This window comes from Salvelinus sp. IW2-2015, linkage group LG20, assembly GCF_002910315.2.
Source record: "Salvelinus sp. IW2-2015 linkage group LG20, ASM291031v2, whole genome shotgun sequence".
NCBI lineage: Eukaryota > Metazoa > Chordata > Actinopteri > Salmoniformes > Salmonidae > Salvelinus > Salvelinus sp. IW2-2015.
The window spans coordinates 45,492,644-45,511,063 of NC_036860.1; the positions used below are offsets into that span (position 1 = coordinate 45,492,644).

Genomic DNA, 18,420 nt, shown 5'->3' on the forward strand with positions numbered 1-18,420 from the left:
TACCATCTACTGCATCTGCCATGCCGTTCTGTACCACCACTCATCCATATATCTTTATGTACATATTCTTTATCCCTTCACACTTGTGTGTGTGTGTAAGGTAGTAGCGTGGAATTGTTAGGTTAGATTACTGTTGGTTATTACTGCATTGTCGGAACTAGAAGCACAAGCATTTCGCTACACTCGCATTAACATCTGCTAACCATGTGTATGTGACTAATAAAATTTGATTTGATTTTGATTTGTGTTGTTGTATGTGTCGAACTGCTTTGCTTTATCTTGGCCAGGTCGCAATTGTAAATGAGAACTTGTTCTCAAGTTGCCTACCTGGTTAAATAAAGGTTACACATACTGCAAAAAAATGTGGGAAAGAAATTAACTTTTTGTCCTGAATACAAAGCATTATGCTTGGGGCAAATCCAACAAAACGCATCACTGAGTACCACTCTTCATATTTTCAAGCACGGTGGTGGCTGCATCATTTTATTTGCTTGTCATCGGCAAAGACTATGGAGTTTTTTAGGATAAAAAGAAAAGGAACAGAGCTAAGCACAGGCAAAGTCCTGAAACAAAACCTGGTTCAGTCTGCTTTTCAACAGGTACTGGGAGACAAATCCACCTTCCAGCAGGACAATACCCTAAAACGCAAAGCCAAATATACACTGGAGTTACTTACCAAGACAACATTGAATGTTCCTGGCTTAGTTACAGTTTTGACTTTAAAAGCGTCTTGAAAATCTATGGCAAAACTTGAAAATGACTATCTAGCAATGATCAACACCCAACTTGACAGAGCTTGAATCTAAAAAAATAAATAATGAGCAGATATTGTACAATCCAGGTTTGCAAAGCTCTTAGAGACTTACCAAGAAAGACTTAGCTTTAATCGCTGGCAAAAGGTGATTCTAACATCTAACAGCAGAGTTGAATACTTATCTAATGAAAATATATTAGTATTTTATTTTTCCACTATTTATTTTTGTGGCTTGTGGAAGTGGTGTGCTGCTGAATGGTATTTTGTGTAGATCATTGACAATAAATAACAATTAAATCCATTTTAATCCTACTTTGTAAAAACAAAATGTGGAAAAAGTCAAGGGCTGTGAATACTTTCTGAAGGCACTTTATCAGTTTCTTTTGGACTGAATAACGGCCCTGTATTTGGTCGCCACTCTGGTTTGTGGAAGTTGTGTGCTGCTGAATGGCACGTTCTTGAAATGGAGCCTCTTTCCTTTCCATCTCTGTTACTGTCAGGGGCTCCAGAGATTATAACGGGAAAATGTAAAAAAGGTGAGTGAGTTGAGAGAAGGCTGATGGCAACAGGCTGCAGCTGTGCAGATGCCCCCCCCAAATAAACAATCAGCTATTACCCTTCCTCTTAACATACACGAAGTGCACAAAACATTAAGAACACCTGCTCTTTCCATGACATAGCTTTAACCTGGATTCACATGGTCAGTCTATGATCCCTTATTGATGTCACTTGTTAAATCCACTTCACATCAGTGTAGATGAAGGGGAGGAGACAGGGTAAAGAAGGATTTTTAAGCCTTGAGACACAGATTGTGTATGTCAAATCTAATTTTATTGATCACATACACATATTYAGCAGATGTTATTGCGGGTGTAGCGAATTGCTTGTGATCCTAGCTCCAACAGTGCAGTAATATCTAACAATTCAAAACAATACACACAAATCTAAAAGTAAAAGAATGGAATTAAGAAATATATAAATATTAGGATGAGCAATGTCAGAGTGGCATTGACTAAAATACATTACAAACTGGGTGCTTCGAGCCCTGAATGCTGATTGGCTGACAACTGTGGTATATCAGACCGTATACAATGGGTATGACAAAACATTTATTTTTACTGCTCCAATTACATTGGTAACCCATTTATAATTGCAATAAGGCACCTCCAGGGTTTGTGGTACATGGCCAATATACCACGGCTAAAGGCTGTGTCCAGGCACTCCGCAATGCGTCGTGCATAAGAACAGCTCTTAGCAGTGGTATATTGGCCATATACCACACCCCCTCGTGCCTTACTGTTTTATTGGAATACAGTATATACATATGAAATGAGTAAAAGAGTATGTAAAAATGATTAAAGTGACTAATGTTCCATTATTAAAAAGTGACCAGTGATTCCATGTCTATATTTATAGGGCAGCAGCCTCTAAGGTGCAGGGTTGAGTGACCATGCTAGTAGCCGGCTAGTGATGGCTATTTAACATTCGGATGGCCTTGAGATAGATGCTGTTTTTTAGTCTCTCGGTCCCAGCTTTGATATACTTGTACTGACCTCGCCTTCTGGATGAAAGCGGGTTGAACAGGCAGTGGATCGGGTGGTTTATGTCCTTGATTATCTTTTTGGCCTTCCTGTGACATCGGGTGCTGTAGGTCTCCTGGAGGGCAGGCAGTGTGCCCCCGGTGATGCGTTGGGCAGACCGTACCACCCTCTAGAGAGCCCTGCGGTTGCGGGGGCGGTGTAGTTGCCGTACCAGGAGGTGATACAGCCCGACAGGATGCTCTCAATTGTGCATCTGTAAAAGTTTGTGAGGGTCTTAGGGGCCAAGCCGAATTACTTCAGCCTCCTGGGGGTTGAAGAGGCGCTATTGCGTCCTCTTCACCACACTGTCTGTGTGGGTGGACCATTTCAGAAGCTTTTCACCTTCTCATCTACTTTATTGTCCAGGGACTGAACATTACCGAGTTATATACTCGGAAGCGGTAGATGGTGTACACGCCTCCTGAGTTGGACTAGAAGTCCACTCCGAATACCTCTTCTCCGCCAGCGGAGTCTTGGAGCAGCCTCTGGAATAAGTTCAATTGCCCTGGGGGGTATGATCAAAGGATCCAATTCTGGAAAGTCGTATTTCTGGTCGTAATGCGGGTGAGTTACCGCTGCTTTGATATCCAAAAGTTATTTCCGGCTGTAAGTAATAACACAAAAAAAAYGTTCTGGGCTAATAATGTTAGAAATATCACACTAAAAAAATGAAATACTGGAAAGTTGCTTAGATGCTAGCAGAGCTTCCATGTCTATTGGCGCCATTCAGAGGGGGCTAGACAAAATGTTTAAGTGCCTTTGAACGGGGTATTGTAGTAGGTGCCAGGCGCACCGGTTTGTGTCAAGAACGGCAACTTGACACAACTGTGGGAAGCATTGGAGTCATCCTCCCTGTGGAAGGTTTGAAAGCTTGTAGAGTCCATGCCACGACAAATTGAGGCTGTTCTGAGGGCAACTCAATATTAGGAAGGTGTTGTTAATGTTTTGTTCACTCAGTGTACATGTGCCTAGTCCCCAATAGAGACATGGAGCAAATTGGTTATTAGAGTTTTCCCATCTACTAAATCAGCTGAGGGGAGAGAAACAATTGGTGATATTCATAACTTGCGCAATACCGCCGCCATGTCTCATTATATTAATAGTGTTGAATTTTGTGAAAATCTAAAAGTTTGGGGAACAATGCATACTTGTCTGTGTTGACTGTAGATAATAAACTATATTGGTTATGTTGAATAAGGTGTTGTGTGAGGCCTTTTGATGTGACATTTCTAGAACATGTACATAAACGATCATAGCGTTGAGAGGGGTAGAGACAGAATGCCGTCCACTATTACCATAAGTCTTCAACTTGTCCGTCATCTTGTTGATCTTGCGCTCGAGCCGTGCGTACCTGGCGAACTCATCCATCATGTTGATGGAAGAAAGCTCCTTCTTCATGGCCTGAATCGCTGCCCTCATCTCCATCTCATCTTCCACATTCTTCTGGAAAACTTTGGACAGCTTCAATAGAAGAAAATACAGCCCAAAATATAAATCTAATGTTTTCTAAGCATGTTATACACAAGGTGCATTCTGRTTCACTTAACTACTGGGCAGTGACTGGCTGGGGTAGCCTGCTTAAAAGTGAACTATGCAGTAAGGTATCATCACAGATAATTATGTTATCAAACTGCAGGGTGTTAGCACAAAATAAATGCAGGAATTAGCACTAATCCATGGCTGATTAAGAGGGATTCATGTGTTTTCTCCAGTTATTGATTTGATGGCAACATACTTGTGTATTGACAGTATTCTATTTGCTATTAGTGTTGCACGATAAATCGAAACATATGTACTTWAAAAAAAATATTAGACCATGAAAAACGGTTCATACTAGAATTGTTGTTACTTTCGGTACTTCTGTAAAAAGCCTGCACTGGGAGTCTGGGCTGCATTCTGTTAGCTCAACCATCATGTTGCACCGAAGTTAACACACTTGAATAATGTGACACAGCATGTAGAAATGTTTAAACTGTTCATAACTGTTCAGAAAACAATGTCCATACAGGCTAGAACACTTTACAATGCAAAAAGATACAGTAGCTTCAAGCTTTGAAGGCTAACTTTCCTTGCTAGCTGACAGCTAAAGCTAACATCAATTCACTTCCCTAGTACTTTGTGTATTATGCAAACCATAACACAAAATATGCTGATTTCAAAGCTGATTGCCTACAAAAAATGTATTCATTCACTTATTTATTTGGTCTCGGTCTCTCTCTCAAATCTCTCCCAAAGATTATCTATAGCCTCTGCTGCTCTGATGGGCCGCTCCCCTCTTGCCTTTTGAATGACGTCATTAATGATTAAAGCAACAGAGCACATTTTTATCAAAGAAGCTACTTCTAAGTAAATGTTGATCAGTACAACAAATAAGTCCCAAATGTAAGGGAAACAGATTGTATGTCACCTGTAGCCCTATGAAATCAGCCAAAACAAGCTCAATAACTTAATGCATGCACACACTCCTACTGAATATGCATTCACTTGTATTGTGGATAGGCCCTAAACTACATCTTAATTTACCCAGTTTATCAAGAGATGTACAATTCAAATACCATTATGTTGTTATGTATTTATATTGGTAAAAACAAAGTCAAACGTATTGTATAATGTATTAATGAATGCATGCATACATGGCTGTCTCAGAAAAACTTTGATGTAAAACAATTCTAACATAATGATTTCAAGCATTTCGCTACACCCGCAATAACATCTGCTAAATATGTGTACAGTGACCAATACAAGTTGATTTGATATTGAGCTCAATAGATGCCCAATAATTGAACAGAGCAGTAGCTGAATTTATCTGTCTGGATCAAGCGCCATTCGATTACTTTAGCTAATATGCATTCTTGTTTTGTTGTTAAGGTATCGAGTGTCAAGTATATATTAAACTTGAAGTCAAAATGCTGGTATCGTGACTACACTATCTGCTACTGTGGCCTACTATGTGGTCAACACAGGATTTGGTGTTTAAGGATCTGACAAGATTTTACATTAGTTTAAATGTTGCTTATGGAAGAAAAAAAAAACTAATTTGAATCAATATCACTTTCCCATAGCACTAAACCCATGAGATATGCACAGCTAGACTCCATTATACACGTGATGTTGTTTTCCAGATTTCAAACTCAAATTTACTACATACCCAAATCTGGCATTTACCGTTGTATCACGGAAATGTCTTTGACTAAAAACGACTATGGTGCTAAAAAAGAGCAAGGGAGGATCAAGTCAAATAAATTCATAGGGCAGATTACATCGTTTTGGTGAGAGGGAGATGAACAGTCACAACCAGCCATTAACTGCCGGCGGGTCTTTGTCAATCCCTCCCAGTAGAACGAACGTCATGTCATGTCTCTGTGCTAAAATGTTACAGATAAACATGCCGGCGCAACTTAAAAGTTTGAACACACATTTACCGGTACAACTGGGCTACAATTTCTACACAATGTTACCACATGAATGGCATACTCACATAGGAGGAAATTGAAGGTAACAACATTTTGACGAGGTTGCACAAGACCACAGACCCTAAGACCAACAACCAGACGTACACAGTCGCCATTTTCCTTTGATTATTTACAATAGCCGTCGCTAGGGAAGCACACCCCCTTGTCTTTCTACCCGGTGTATATAAAAAAGAAAATACAGATAATTTTGTATTTTTGCCTAGTGACGTTGGCCTGTTTTATTTATTTTCTCCCCAAATCCTACGTGTATCAAAATACTGCATTGTTACTTTGTATTCTGGTAATATGGGGTATTGTGTGTAGGGAATCTCTCCATATGTGGAGCTTAACGTTTTAACCAACATTTTGCCATAAAGGGTATGAGAAAAACAGTATAAGGAGTGGGTGTCGTGGTTTTCCACCCCTCGTCGAAAGGCAAATAAATATAGATCTGATTGGCATGTAAAGATATCCACACAGGTATCTCGCTATGATTTGAAAATGTGTTGACGACTCCTAAAGCCAATCAATGGCCAGGGGCGGAGAGTGGCTTGTCCGTCAGGTTAGCGCTGTAATGAATTGAATAGGGGGGGTGGAATCCAATCCGGTTTGAGCTAGTTTTGTTCCAATGGAACATTAACGTCTCGCTACGCTGTAATAGAACGTACTGTTTGAATCTTATACCGAACAGTATTTTTCTTGCTCCGTTTTGGAACATTGCCCTCTTTTTTTCTTTTAACAAATACGCAAAACAGCCATGCCTAAAAGGAGCAAAGTAAGTATAATATTTTTGTATTGATTGTGTGTCATTTGATAGATAAAAACACAATTGCATGAAATGCATTTATTTTTGCACGTACAATTGTTGAAATGTAGCCGCAAATGCAAGTTGTTTTGGTCCGCTTCGCTGCAACATTGTTACTGCTGTTGTGTGCAGTCAGGAGTTTTAAAATGTATCACTCTGTTTTGATTTGCGAAGTGGCGGGTTTTCTTCGTCTTATCTCTTTCACGCTGTCATTTTACTCTTCGGAAATTAAGACTGGTTAAATACTTGGTGCTTTATATTTACCTTATCCAGTCTTGTAAATTGGAGGGTTTGTCACCTTTTTTYCCATGGTGGTTGTTTAAAAATGACATTTACTGAATGTCAGACAAAGAGGTGTAGGGAGTTAGCTATGATGGCCATTCTGCAGAAATAAAGTTGGTGACAATCTTTTTTTGGCAAATAGGACTGCGCTTATTGTATAACATTGAATTTTAATTGCATTCCGTGTATCATTTAGATATGTATCCTTTAGTGCAATACCATTCAAATAACTTCATTTGTTGGGATATATGTTCAACGCTCGGTATGTACATGCAGAAGACTACTTCTAGGGTTCTTCCAAAAGGGCACAAAGTCGTGTGTCATGGCTGCCCTTGTGAGGAAGACAAACATTTACGACGTTTTTCTTGCTTTGCAATATCAAAATTCATAGTTACAACGTAATCTGCTTAAAGGTTCACGCATGCCACACTGCATTGTGTAGAATGTTTGTGTGGTTTGATTTTATTTTCGTGTGCCCTTCATTTTGTTGTTGGCTCGAGACAATTCTGAGTTATGCAATGGCGATTCATCGACATCACAGCTCCGCTCTTGTTGCTGGGGATTTTAGTAGATTCTGTAACCATTGAGAGTCGCTGAGGATCTCGGAGAGTTCGAAATTCGAATGAATGGCGGGAACGCAAAGTAGACTGGCTGGTCTGCGAAGAGGAGGACAGTCATGTTGCTTGGCAAATGTCCATTTATCACGAATGAATGCGTTGGGAGGAGGAGTCGGTATTCCCCTCTGTAGCGAGCCCAAGCAGCATGGAGAAAATGTCAACTGCMTACTCCTCGCGTCCGGTCTACTTCTCAAAACCCATTGGAGGAAAAGGTCAGAAGGGCTTTTTCCATCCAATGGTGTTTGAGAAGGAGACCAGGGGCACGCAATTGGCAAGTCAATTGGTACCTTACTTAAATGACTGAAGCAAGTTGACATGTACTGTATTTGTATTAGGTAGTTTATGGATGATGTAAGTGGAACAAACAAGCAGATATATGACAGTGACCATAACACTGTTGCCTCCTTAGGCCCACTTTTGATTACACGTTCAATTCAAGGGGCTTTATTGACATGGGAAGTATATGTTAACATTGCCAAAGCAAGTGAGGTAGATATTATACAATTTCTCTAATACTAATGGCATTTAAATTGCCCCTCCCCAGTAAAACCCACTAAACACGGTTGCCCTGCTGAGTTGTCACTAACATTCATCTCTCCTTTTATCACAGGCAAACGCTGATGCTGAGGCAGCAGAGGTGAGTAACATATTACTCAAATTTATTGTATTTGTATGTTATCAAGGCACTGGTTCTTTAAGTTTTTAAATGTTGAGTACAATTCCATTGCTTTGCCACCTGGGGTCAGCATTAACCATGTTGTCAAAATCTGCTCCCATTTTTATTAAACAATTGGTATTTTCTTTTGAAATATTTTGCAGCCCAAGAGGAGATCTGAGAGATTGGTAAACGTGAGTATATTACACACCTTTGTAGACACTTACATTTAAGTTGCACCCAAAAACAAGAATTTCAGCTAAGAATCACATGCTAAAATGCCTTTAATTGCAGAAACCAGCCCCTCCAAAGGCAGAGCCCAAGCCAAAGGTGAGGAAGTGCTGACATTAACCATGTCAAATGTACATTTAATAGTAAATTAAGTGCAGTAAAGGACTTACGTTATTGTGTGCATATATACATATACATATATGCATACATACACAGAAGGAGAAGGCAGTACCTAAGCCCAAGAAGGCTAAGGAGGTGAAGAAGGCTGCGCCTGAGGAGAAGGAGGCGCCTGCAGAGAATGGAGAAGCCAAAGCTGAGGAAGAGGTAAGGGGCTGATGGGATATGTAGGTATTTCCTCTTACAGATAAATGAAAACACAATCCAATTGATGATATGGCAAGAGGATATGGTGCGATTTATTTATTTATTTTTTACATTTATTTATGTTTGATTTTCAGGAACCAGCCACAGAAGAACCTGAACAGAAAGAAGATGCGGCAGAATAACATCTCTCAAACCACATCTTTTATCACTGCTCCCTATTCCTCTTTTTCTTGTACAATTCAGGGGAATATTTTTATTGACTATTTTCTAAATGCAAGTTTTTTAGTAGTTTGATTGTAGAAACATTTTTTTATGGAACAAAAAATACATTTGGAGACGGATTTCATCACATCCTACATTTTTACATCTCCGGAACAATTACGGTTATTGTAAATGTCAAAGGTTTTTATTTTTGCCGTGGGGAAGGGGTGGGAATGGGCCAGGTTGCTGCATCAACAACATGCAAGCACGTTGTTTACAGGATCCGGTCAAAACAGAGCTTGCCTGAGAGACTAACATTCCATAGGCTATATGAGGGACGGTATTTGTAACCTGTATTGTGGGGATGAATTACTCAAGGGGCAACACAGTTTTATTGTTTATAATGAGAAATGTTTTAGAATGTTGTAAGCTGTGTTCTGTATGTTAACCATTGTACTCATGCCATTTTTTTTCTTAACCATTCTGCTTAATAAACCTATTCCCTAGCACTGGAGTTCCTCCCTATCAGGCCTGTGCATTGCGTGTAATTGGTTTTGTCTCTGTTCTGTGATAGCATTGCAATAAATGTGTACAGCTGCTGTTTAAAAGGGTTTTCAAACTTTCTATATGCAGTGTGTAATGGTACATTGTAAATGGAATTGTGTTCTTAGCCAAGCTAATGACAAGTGTGAAACATACTGTTGACTATGGTTCCTTTTGATGCTGAGAAACTGTACATCCACTTGAGCTGTCAAATACACAAACCAGCAATATTCATGTGGGTTTTAGGTATCAAGTACAAGTGTACAGTTCTTGTATTTTTTGTTTATAGATGTATCTGTGTCATGATTGGTATAAACAAACCAATAAAAAATGTGGTTGTAATCGTTTGAGCTTTACTCATTGTGTGACAAATAGACCGTGATATGTGAATCCAAACAATTGTGTAAATACTACACAGTATTTTAAATATGATAGTTTTGATTGTCCACAAATACATATTGCATTAGCTAAAGAAAAACATGTCAGTTTTGAGACTGACATGGCAACAGCTAGTATCTGTCCTCAATGTGAAAAACTAAAATACATTTAAAGAGCATCTGCCCCTAAAAAGAAATGTCTAGTTTTGAAAACAGCCTTTGTGGCATCCGAGTCAAACATTCTAGTGTCATAATTGAGTACAACTTAAATAGTACTGTTTTTGTAATCAAGTCAGTCTCGTCCAAAACGGAATGAAGGTTACTGTTAGTCTTCCTCTGGTTGGGTTTATTTCAATCCTTTCCACAGCAGCACCCAAGTAATCATACATTTGGAGCGCAGCTGCACTTTGGTTCGACATTTGATAACGCTATGGGGCTAGTAAGGGACCATCAGTAAATTGTCAATAGCTCCACATTTCAATGACAAGAAACAAACTATAAATTGTAGAAATGTATAATTAAATATTGAAAGCATTTAATGAGAACTAAAGAATGTGCAACATGAAAATATTGTCATATTTACATTGTAATTTATTGGCAGGTAGCCTAGTGGTTAGAGCGTAGGACTAGTAACTGAAATGTTGCAAGATCAAATCCCCGAGTTGATAAATAAAAAATCTGTTCTGCACCTGAACAAGGCAGTTAACCAACTGTTCCTAGCCTGTCATTGAAAATATGAATTTGTTCTTAACTGACTTGCCTAGTTAAACGTTTTAAAAAATCCAACGTCAAACCAACACCAGGCTAATGATGCTAGCCTGGGCGACTTGAAGACACAGATCTGGTTAGACTGTTTCAAGTTATCTAGAAGGGTGAGTGTCTGTACTGTTTTGGCAGAGTGAATGTAGCTACAAAATTTACATGGGAGAAATGTGAATACTATGGGGCTGTTGACCTTAGGATGTTTAGATGAGCCAAATGATAACTGAGCAATATATTTCTACCAATCAAAGTTTAAAAGATTAACAAAATGGTAATAATTTAAACAAAAACTAAATCAAACGCAGTTCAGAATTATAGCCTTTTTTAATGAACTTTGAAGATGGCGGCCCTGTGGAAGTCCTTCATCCAAAGGTTGTTGAATGCATGCACTGAAACGATCCGAAAAAAACAAAAAAACAGGATACTGAAAACATTTTATATTGGTATCTTAAAAAGGTAGAAATTGAGTTATGCCTAATACGGCAATTCATATTATTTTAACTTCCTTGCTCAGAACATGAGAACATATGAAAGCTGGTGGTTCCTTTTAACATGAGTCTTCAATATTCCCAGGTAAGAAGTTTTAGCTGGTAGTTATTATAGGACTATTTCTCTCTATACGATTTGTATTTCATATACCTTTGACTATTGGATGTTCTTATAGGCACTTTAGTATTGCCAGTGAAACAGTATAGCTTCCGTCCCTCTCCTCGCTCCTACCTGGGCTCGAACCAGGAACACATCGAGCGTTACCCATGCAGAGCAAGGGGAACAACTACTCCAAGTCTCAGAGCGAGTGACTTTTGAAACGCTATTAGCGCGCACCCCGCTAACTAGCTAGGCATTTCACATCGGTTACACCAGCCTAATCTCGGGAGTTGATAGGCTTGAAGTCATAAACAGCGCAATGCTTGAAGCATTGCGAAGAGCTGCTGGCAAACGCACGAAAGTGCTGTTTGAATGAATGCTTACGAGCCTGCTGGTGCCTACCATCGCTCCGTCAGACTGCTCTATCAAATCATAGACTTAATTATAACATAATAGCACACAGAAATACGAGCCTTTGGTCATTAAAATGGTCGAATCCGGAAACTATCATTTCAAAAACAAAACGTTTATTCTTTCAGTGAAATACGGAACCGTTCCGTATTTTATCTGACGGATGGCATCCCTAAGTCTAAATATTGCTGTTACATTGTACAACCTTCCATGTTTTGTCATAATTATGTACAATTCTGGAAAATTAATTACGGCCTTTGTTAGGAATAAATGGACTTCACACAGTTCGCAATGAGCCAGGCGGCCCAAACTGCTGCATATACCCTGACTGCTTGCACGGAACGCAAGAGAAGTGACAATTTCCCTAGTTATAAGAAATTCATGTTAGCAGGCAATATTAACTAAATATGCAGGTTTAAAAATATATACTTGTGTATTGATTTTAAAGAAAGGCATTGATGTTTATGGTTAGGTACATTTGTGCAACGACAGTGCTTTTTTCGCAAATGCGCTTGTTAAATCATCACCCGTTTGTCGAAGTACACATCAACTACACATCAACCATGTGTAGTTAACTAGTGATTATGTTATAATTGATTGTTTTTTAAAAGATAAGTTTAATGCTAGCTAGCAACATACCTTGGTTTCTTGCTGCCCTCGCGTAACAGGTAGTCAGCCTGCCACGCAGGCTCCTCGTGGAGTGCAATGTAAGGCAGGTGGTTAGAGCTTTGGACTAGTATCCGGAAGGTTGCAAAAACGAATCCCGAGCTGACAAGGTAAAAATCTGTCRTTCTGCCCCTGAACAAGGCAGTTAACCTACCGTTCCTAGGCCGTCATTGAAAATAATAATGTGTTCTTAACTGACTTGCCTCTTTAAATAAAGGTGTAAAAAAAAAATGGGCGAAGCGGTGTCCAAAAATACCGATTACCGATTGTTATGAAAACTTGAAATCGGCCCTGATTAAATCGGCCATTCCGATTAATCGGCCGACCTCTACTCCAGAGATATTCAATCGGGTTCAAGTCTTGGCTCTGGCTGAGCCACTCAAGGACATTCAGAGACTTGTCCTGAAGCCACTCCTGCATTGTCTTGGCTGTGTGGTTAGGGTCGTTGACCTGTTGGAAGGTCATGAGCGCTCTGGAGCAGGTTTTCATCAAGGATCTCTCTGTACTTTGCTCCGTTCATCTTTCCCTCGATCCTGACTTGTCTCCCAGTCCCTGCCACTGAAAAACATCCCCACAGCATGATGCTGCCACCACCATGCTTCACCCTAGATGGTGCCAGGTTTCCTCCTGACGTGACACTTGGCGTTCAGGCCAAAAAGTTCAATCTTGGTTCAATCTAGGTAGTTGTTGGGGAATTGTTAGATTACTTGTCAGATATTACTGCACTGTTGGAACCAGAAGCACAAACATTTCGCTACACTTGCATTAACATCTGCTAACCATGTGTATCTGACCAATAAGATTTGATTTGATGCCAAACAGGAAGTGTAAAGAAGGGGCTTTGGAAGATGGGGAAGGAGAGGAGGGTCTCAGCTGAGGTCCAAGCATTCTGATATGTTCTGGCCAGTTGTCCCTCAAACAGGCCTGTAGGTGCCATCAACCAGCCTACATACAGTATTATCTGAGTGAATGAACTGTGAGGATGGCAAAGAGAGAGAGAGAGAGAGAGATCAATAATCACTGTTGGACATTCCATTTAAAAATGGTGTAAAACTGTTCTAGAGTCAGATCGTCTCAGCACTGTATGGTACAGCAGAGTTAGAGAGATATGCAAACTGACAATCATGGGGCCAGGCTTTTTGCTTCTCATCAGGGTGTTGTAGGAGGAAGTAGTGTAGGACCTTGAGAGCTTCTGGATAGGGCTGAGTACCTATACTGTGTGAATGGTCCTGTGAATGAGAGAGAGAGAGAGAGAGAATGTGGGGGGAATCAGTAATCAAGTAGTATCAGACTATCTCTGTATCATTGATAATCAGCCCCCCTGAAAGGTGATAGGTATACATTCAGAAAAGTAGGCTGATTGTCGTAGCAATTCATGTAGTATCCTCGCCATTATACCTTTTCTACAGCTGCCTTTCGGTAAGCAGGAAAGGAGGTTTGTGAATTATACCCATGACCAATAAAAAGGTTGATTTTAACTTAATGTATTGGCTGATGTAACTGGATGATGTTCACATTGATCTGCTCAGATGTCCTTCTCCTGCGGGCACATTCTGAACACACACACCTACACGCACACAATATCAGCATTGACAGTAGCTTAAGATATTGAATGTGTAAGAAATAGCGAGGCAAAGAGCCAGATAGGTAACCATTTACAGTAACTGCAGTTCATTTTTAGCCTACTAAGTCAATAAGCACCAGCCAGACAGAAGATCTAGTTAAGTTAGCTACATAAAGTACTGTAGAAATCTCAACTTTCTGCAGCAGCTAGCTTTGGCCTGGCCGCTTGATCTTGTAGTGTAGCAGGTTGAAGGAACGTTAACTTACTTCCACTAGCTAGCTACTACTATCTAGCATAAGGGACTAACTTACTAGCTAGCATGACTATAGCCAGTAGCAAAGGGTTGGGTAGGTTACTTTCTAAGTGTAATACTTTACAGTTACTCGTTACCTGGACATTGTAATCAGTAACGTAAGTTTTGGATTACCCAAACTCAGTAACGTAATCTGATTTCATTCAGTTACTTTTAGATTACTTAACCCTTAAGAGGCATTAGAAGAAGACAAACATGTATGTTACCAACTGAATGACATCTATTGCCAGGACAAATCAATGTTAAAGTTTACATAGCTGGCCAAACATGGATGTTACATTTTACTTCATGGGTTGGTTATGTAGGCTTCTTCTAACCCATCGCTCTCTACTACATATAATAATATGATTAAATTATATATTTACATTAAAAACCAAAGTCTATCAGAATTCCAGCCTTTCTAATAGATGTTATACCGCTTGATCTTCAAGAATAGGACTTAGAAATATGGAAGTATAGATTAGCCAAATTGTTTTACCTGAGCATAACCCCAAAACTAAGGACTTATTAGCCAGCCCTACTCTGTTGTTTATGATTTTGTTGTCATGGAGGACTGATTGGGCTCATTGATTTGAGTTGAAAAATAAGTGCTGGAATGGCTTGCTTTGAACACTACTGAAAAGTGTTATTTACATGTGAAAAATGAATGTCATATGCTGCATTTGCTATAGGCCTATTGTTAACATTTTTGTTGGTGACACTTTGATATCTTAATATGCAGCTGTTTGAAGGGCAGATGAAACAATAACAAAATGGACACCACGCCTCTGTTTTGATAAAAACCTGAGGGATGGGCCTGGATAAATGTAACCACTCACAGATTAATAGACAGAGCTATGGATGCAAGGACTGACCATCCATGATATCAACATKATTGTTTTAACCATGTTATGAGGCTATGCAGTGTTTGTTACCATTTACAATGTTTACAAACAATGTAGAAAAACAAGCTCATATTTTGGATTCTCATGGAGTGTGACAGTTGAACTAAGGTCATGAGGCATTTCAAAGTTATATTCTTCAAGAAGCAATGATGTATACACTACTGTTCAGAAGTTTGGGGTCACTTAGAAATGTCCTTGTTTTTGAAAGATGTCCAGCGTCTGTGTTCTTTTGCTCATCTTAATATTTTATTTTTATTGGCCAGTCTGAGATATGGCTTTTTCTTTGCAACTATGCCTAGAAGGTCAGCATCCCGTAGTTTCCTCTTCACTGTTGACGTTGAGACTGGTGTTTTGCGGGTACTATTTAATGAAGCTGCCAGTTGAGGACTTGTGAGGTGTCTGTTTCTCAAACTAGACACTCTACTGTACTTGTCCTCTTGCTCAGTTGTGCACCGGGGCCTCCCACTCCTCTTTCTATTCTGGTTACAGACAGTTTGTGCTGTTTTGTGAAAGGAGTAGTACTCAGCGTTGTATGAGATCTTCAGTTTCTTGGCAATTTCTCGCATGGAATAGCCTTCATTTCTTAGAACAAGAATAGACTGACTAGTTTCAGAAGAAAGGTCTTTGTTTCTGGCCATTTTGAGCCTGTAATCGAACCCACAAATGCTGATGCTCCAGATGATGCTCCAGATACTCAACTAGTCTAAAGAAGGCCAGTTTTATTGCTTCTTTAATCAGAACAACAGTTTTCAGCTGTGCTAACATAATTTCTAAAGGGTTTTCTAATGATCAATTATCCTTTTAAAATGATAAACTTGGATTAGCTAACACAACGTGCCATTGGAACACAGGAGTGATGGTTGCTAATATTGGGCCTCTGTACGCCTACGTAGATATTCCATTAAAAAATCAGCCGTTTCCAGCTACAATAGTCATTTACAACATTAACAATGTCTACACTGTATTTCTGATAAATTTGATGTTATTTGAATGGATAAAAAATGTGCTTTTCTTTCAAAAACAAGGACATTTCTATGTGACCCCAAACTTTTCAACGGTAGTGTATACAGTACCAGTCAAAGGTTTGGACACACCTACTCATTCAAGGGTTTTTCTTAATTCTTTACTATTTTCTACATTGTAAAATAATAGTGAAGATATCAAAACTATGAAACAACACATATGGAATCATGGAGTAACCGAAAAAGTGTTAAACAAATCTAAATATATTTTATATTTGAGATTCTTCAAAGCAGCCCCCCTTTGCCTTGATGACAGCTTGCACACTCTTGGCATTCTCTCAACCAGCTTCACCTTGAATGCTTTTCCAGCTCCCTTGAAGTAGTTCCCACATATGCTGAGCACTTGTTGGCTGTTTTTCCTTCACTCTGCAGTCCAACTCATACCAAACCATCTTAATTGGGTTCAGGTTGGGTGATTGTGGAGGCCATGTCATCTGATGCAACACTCCATCACTCTCCTTCTTGGTCAAATAGCCCTTACACAGCCTGGATGTCAAGGTGTTGGTGTAGCTGGTGCATTGGAAGTCAGGCGCAGGAGAGCAGAGATAAGTGGACAAGGCACTTTACTGAGGCAATATATGAATAGAACGCAACCGCGTCACAAAACAAATGCCCTCAGAACAAGTGAGGCAGCACTAAGTATAAAATAACAAAGTACAGGCTGTCAAAAAGCACGGGTGTAAAATATAACCCGGCGCAAACCAGCCGGAAGAGTGCCAACCTGATAATAAACAATTACACACACAAACATGGGTGGGAACAGAGGGTTAAATACATGACAAGTAATGAGGGAAATGTTAACCAGGTGTGTGGGAAAACAAGACAAAACAAATGGAAAATGAAAGGTGTATCGGCGATGGCTAGAAGACCGGTGACGTCGACCGCTGAACGCCGCCCGAACAAGGAGAGGAACCGACTTCGGCGGAAGTCATGACACTGGAGGTGTGTTGGGTCATTGTCCTGTTGAAAAACAAATGATAGTCCCACTACTAGCAAACCTGATGGGATGGCATATCGCTGCAGAATGCTGTGGTAGCCATGCTAGTTAAGTGTGCCTTGAATTCTAAATAAATCACAGACCGTGACACCAACAGAGCACACCCACACCATCACAACTCCTCCTCCATACTTACGGTGGGAACCACACATGCGGAGATCATCCGTTCACCTACTCTGCGTCTCACAAAAAACACGGCGGTTGGAACCAAAAATCTCAAATTCGGACTCATCAGACCAAAGGACAGATTTCCACCAGTCTAATGTCCATTGCTCGTGTTTCCTAGCCCAAGCAAGTCTTTTCTTCTTATTGGTGTTCTTTAGTAATGGTTTCTTTGCAGCAATTTGACCATGAAGGCCTGATTCACCCAGTCTCCTCTGAACAGTTGATGTTGAGATGTGTCTGTTACCTAAACTCTGTGAAGCATTTATTTGGGCTGCAATTTCTGAGGCTGGTAACTCTAATGAACTTATCCTCTGCAGCAGAGGTAACTCTGGGTCTTCCTTTCCTGTGGCGGTCCTCATGAGAGCCAGTGTCATCATAACGCTTGATGGTTTTTGCGACTGCACAGTTCTTGAAATTGTCCTATTTGACTGAAACTTCATGTCTTAAAGTAAGGATGACTGTCATTTTTCTTTGTTTATTTGAGCTGTTCTTGCCATAATATTGACTTGGTCTTTTACCAAATAGGGCAATCTTCTGTATACCACCCTTACCTTGTCACAACACAAACACTGGTTTGGTTACTACATGATTCCATATGTGTTATTTCATAGTTTTGATGTCTTCACTATTATTCTACAATGTAGATAATAGTACAAATAAAGAAAAACCCTGGAATGAGTAGGTGTGTCCAAACTTTTGACTGGTACTGTATATCTAATCATATCCGACTGGTGTTAGACATTATTGACTATTCTGACCAAATCTTCGAAGATAGTTTTATTGTCTTCTTTGACTTCTATAAAGCCTTCGACACAGTTTCTATTTCTCTCCCTTGACAAATTTGGTTTTGGGGAATTATTTTGTAATACTATTAAAACTCATCATATGAATGGGACCAGTTCCATTAAATTAAAGCATGGCATTTCTCCTAGATTTGATTTGAAAAGAGGAATTAGGCAAGGTTGCCCAATTTCACCTTATCTCTTCCTACTTGCAGCCCAACTTCTTACAAGTTTTGTTAAATCCAGCGATATAAAAGTGATCTCTATTGCTGACAGAGATATTCTCATAAGTCAGCTTGCAAATGACACCACCTTCTTTTTGAAAGATGCTGATCGTATTCCAAGAGCATTCGATGTGATAAATATTGTTTCAAAGCATCTGGTCTTTGCCTAAACCTTAACAAGTGTGAATGGATTGCTGTTTAAGATTGGGTGCTACTTTCTA

At 39.7% G+C, this 18,420-nt stretch overlaps 2 protein-coding genes across 4 annotated transcripts in view; one reads left to right on the plus strand and one right to left on the minus strand.

The window, feature by feature from the left end:
- The window catches only part of LOC111980577 (guided entry of tail-anchored proteins factor 1), a 13,023-nt gene extending 7,089 nt beyond the window's left edge, over nt 1-5,934 (minus strand). The window contains exons 1-2 of one of the 2 annotated variants that reach the window (XM_024011379.2): nt 5,813-5,934; nt 3,630-3,795 (exon numbers count right to left, since the gene is read on the minus strand). In XM_024011379.2, coding sequence (XP_023867147.1) covers nt 3,630-3,795; nt 5,813-5,902 — 256 coding nt within the window. In that variant the 5' untranslated portion in view covers nt 5,903-5,934. The remainder of the gene's footprint in view (nt 1-3,629; nt 3,796-5,812) is intronic. The other variant, XM_024011378.2, reaches the window with a different exon arrangement.
- Nucleotides 5,935-6,372: 438 nt separating this feature from the next.
- Nucleotides 6,373-9,426, plus strand: LOC111980578 (high mobility group nucleosome-binding domain-containing protein 3). 2 transcript variants are annotated; one of them, XM_024011380.2, is made up of 6 exons: nt 6,373-6,561; nt 8,101-8,127; nt 8,310-8,339; nt 8,440-8,475; nt 8,593-8,700; nt 8,835-9,426. In XM_024011380.2, the coding sequence occupies exons 1-6, from the start codon at nt 6,544-6,546 to the stop codon at nt 8,880-8,882; spliced, it is 267 nt and encodes an 88-aa protein (XP_023867148.1). In that variant the 5' UTR covers nt 6,373-6,543; the 3' UTR covers nt 8,883-9,426. The 2 variants fall into 2 exon arrangements, with proteins under 2 accessions (XP_023867148.1, XP_023867150.1); XM_024011382.2 differs by having other exon boundaries at nt 6,395-6,561; nt 8,593-8,724; nt 8,835-9,232.
- The last annotated feature ends 8,994 nt before the right edge of the window (nt 9,427-18,420 follow it).

Bases quoted from the DNA above. Each gene is read 5' to 3' on its own strand.
- LOC111980578 (XM_024011380.2), top strand. The intron at 8,476-8,592 runs GTGAGGAAGTGC...ATACATACACAG, and splicing joins AGGCAGAGCCCAAGCCAAAG to AAGGAGAAGGCAGTACCTAA. The intron at 8,701-8,834 runs GTAAGGGGCTGA...TTTGATTTTCAG, and splicing joins AAGCCAAAGCTGAGGAAGAG to GAACCAGCCACAGAAGAACC.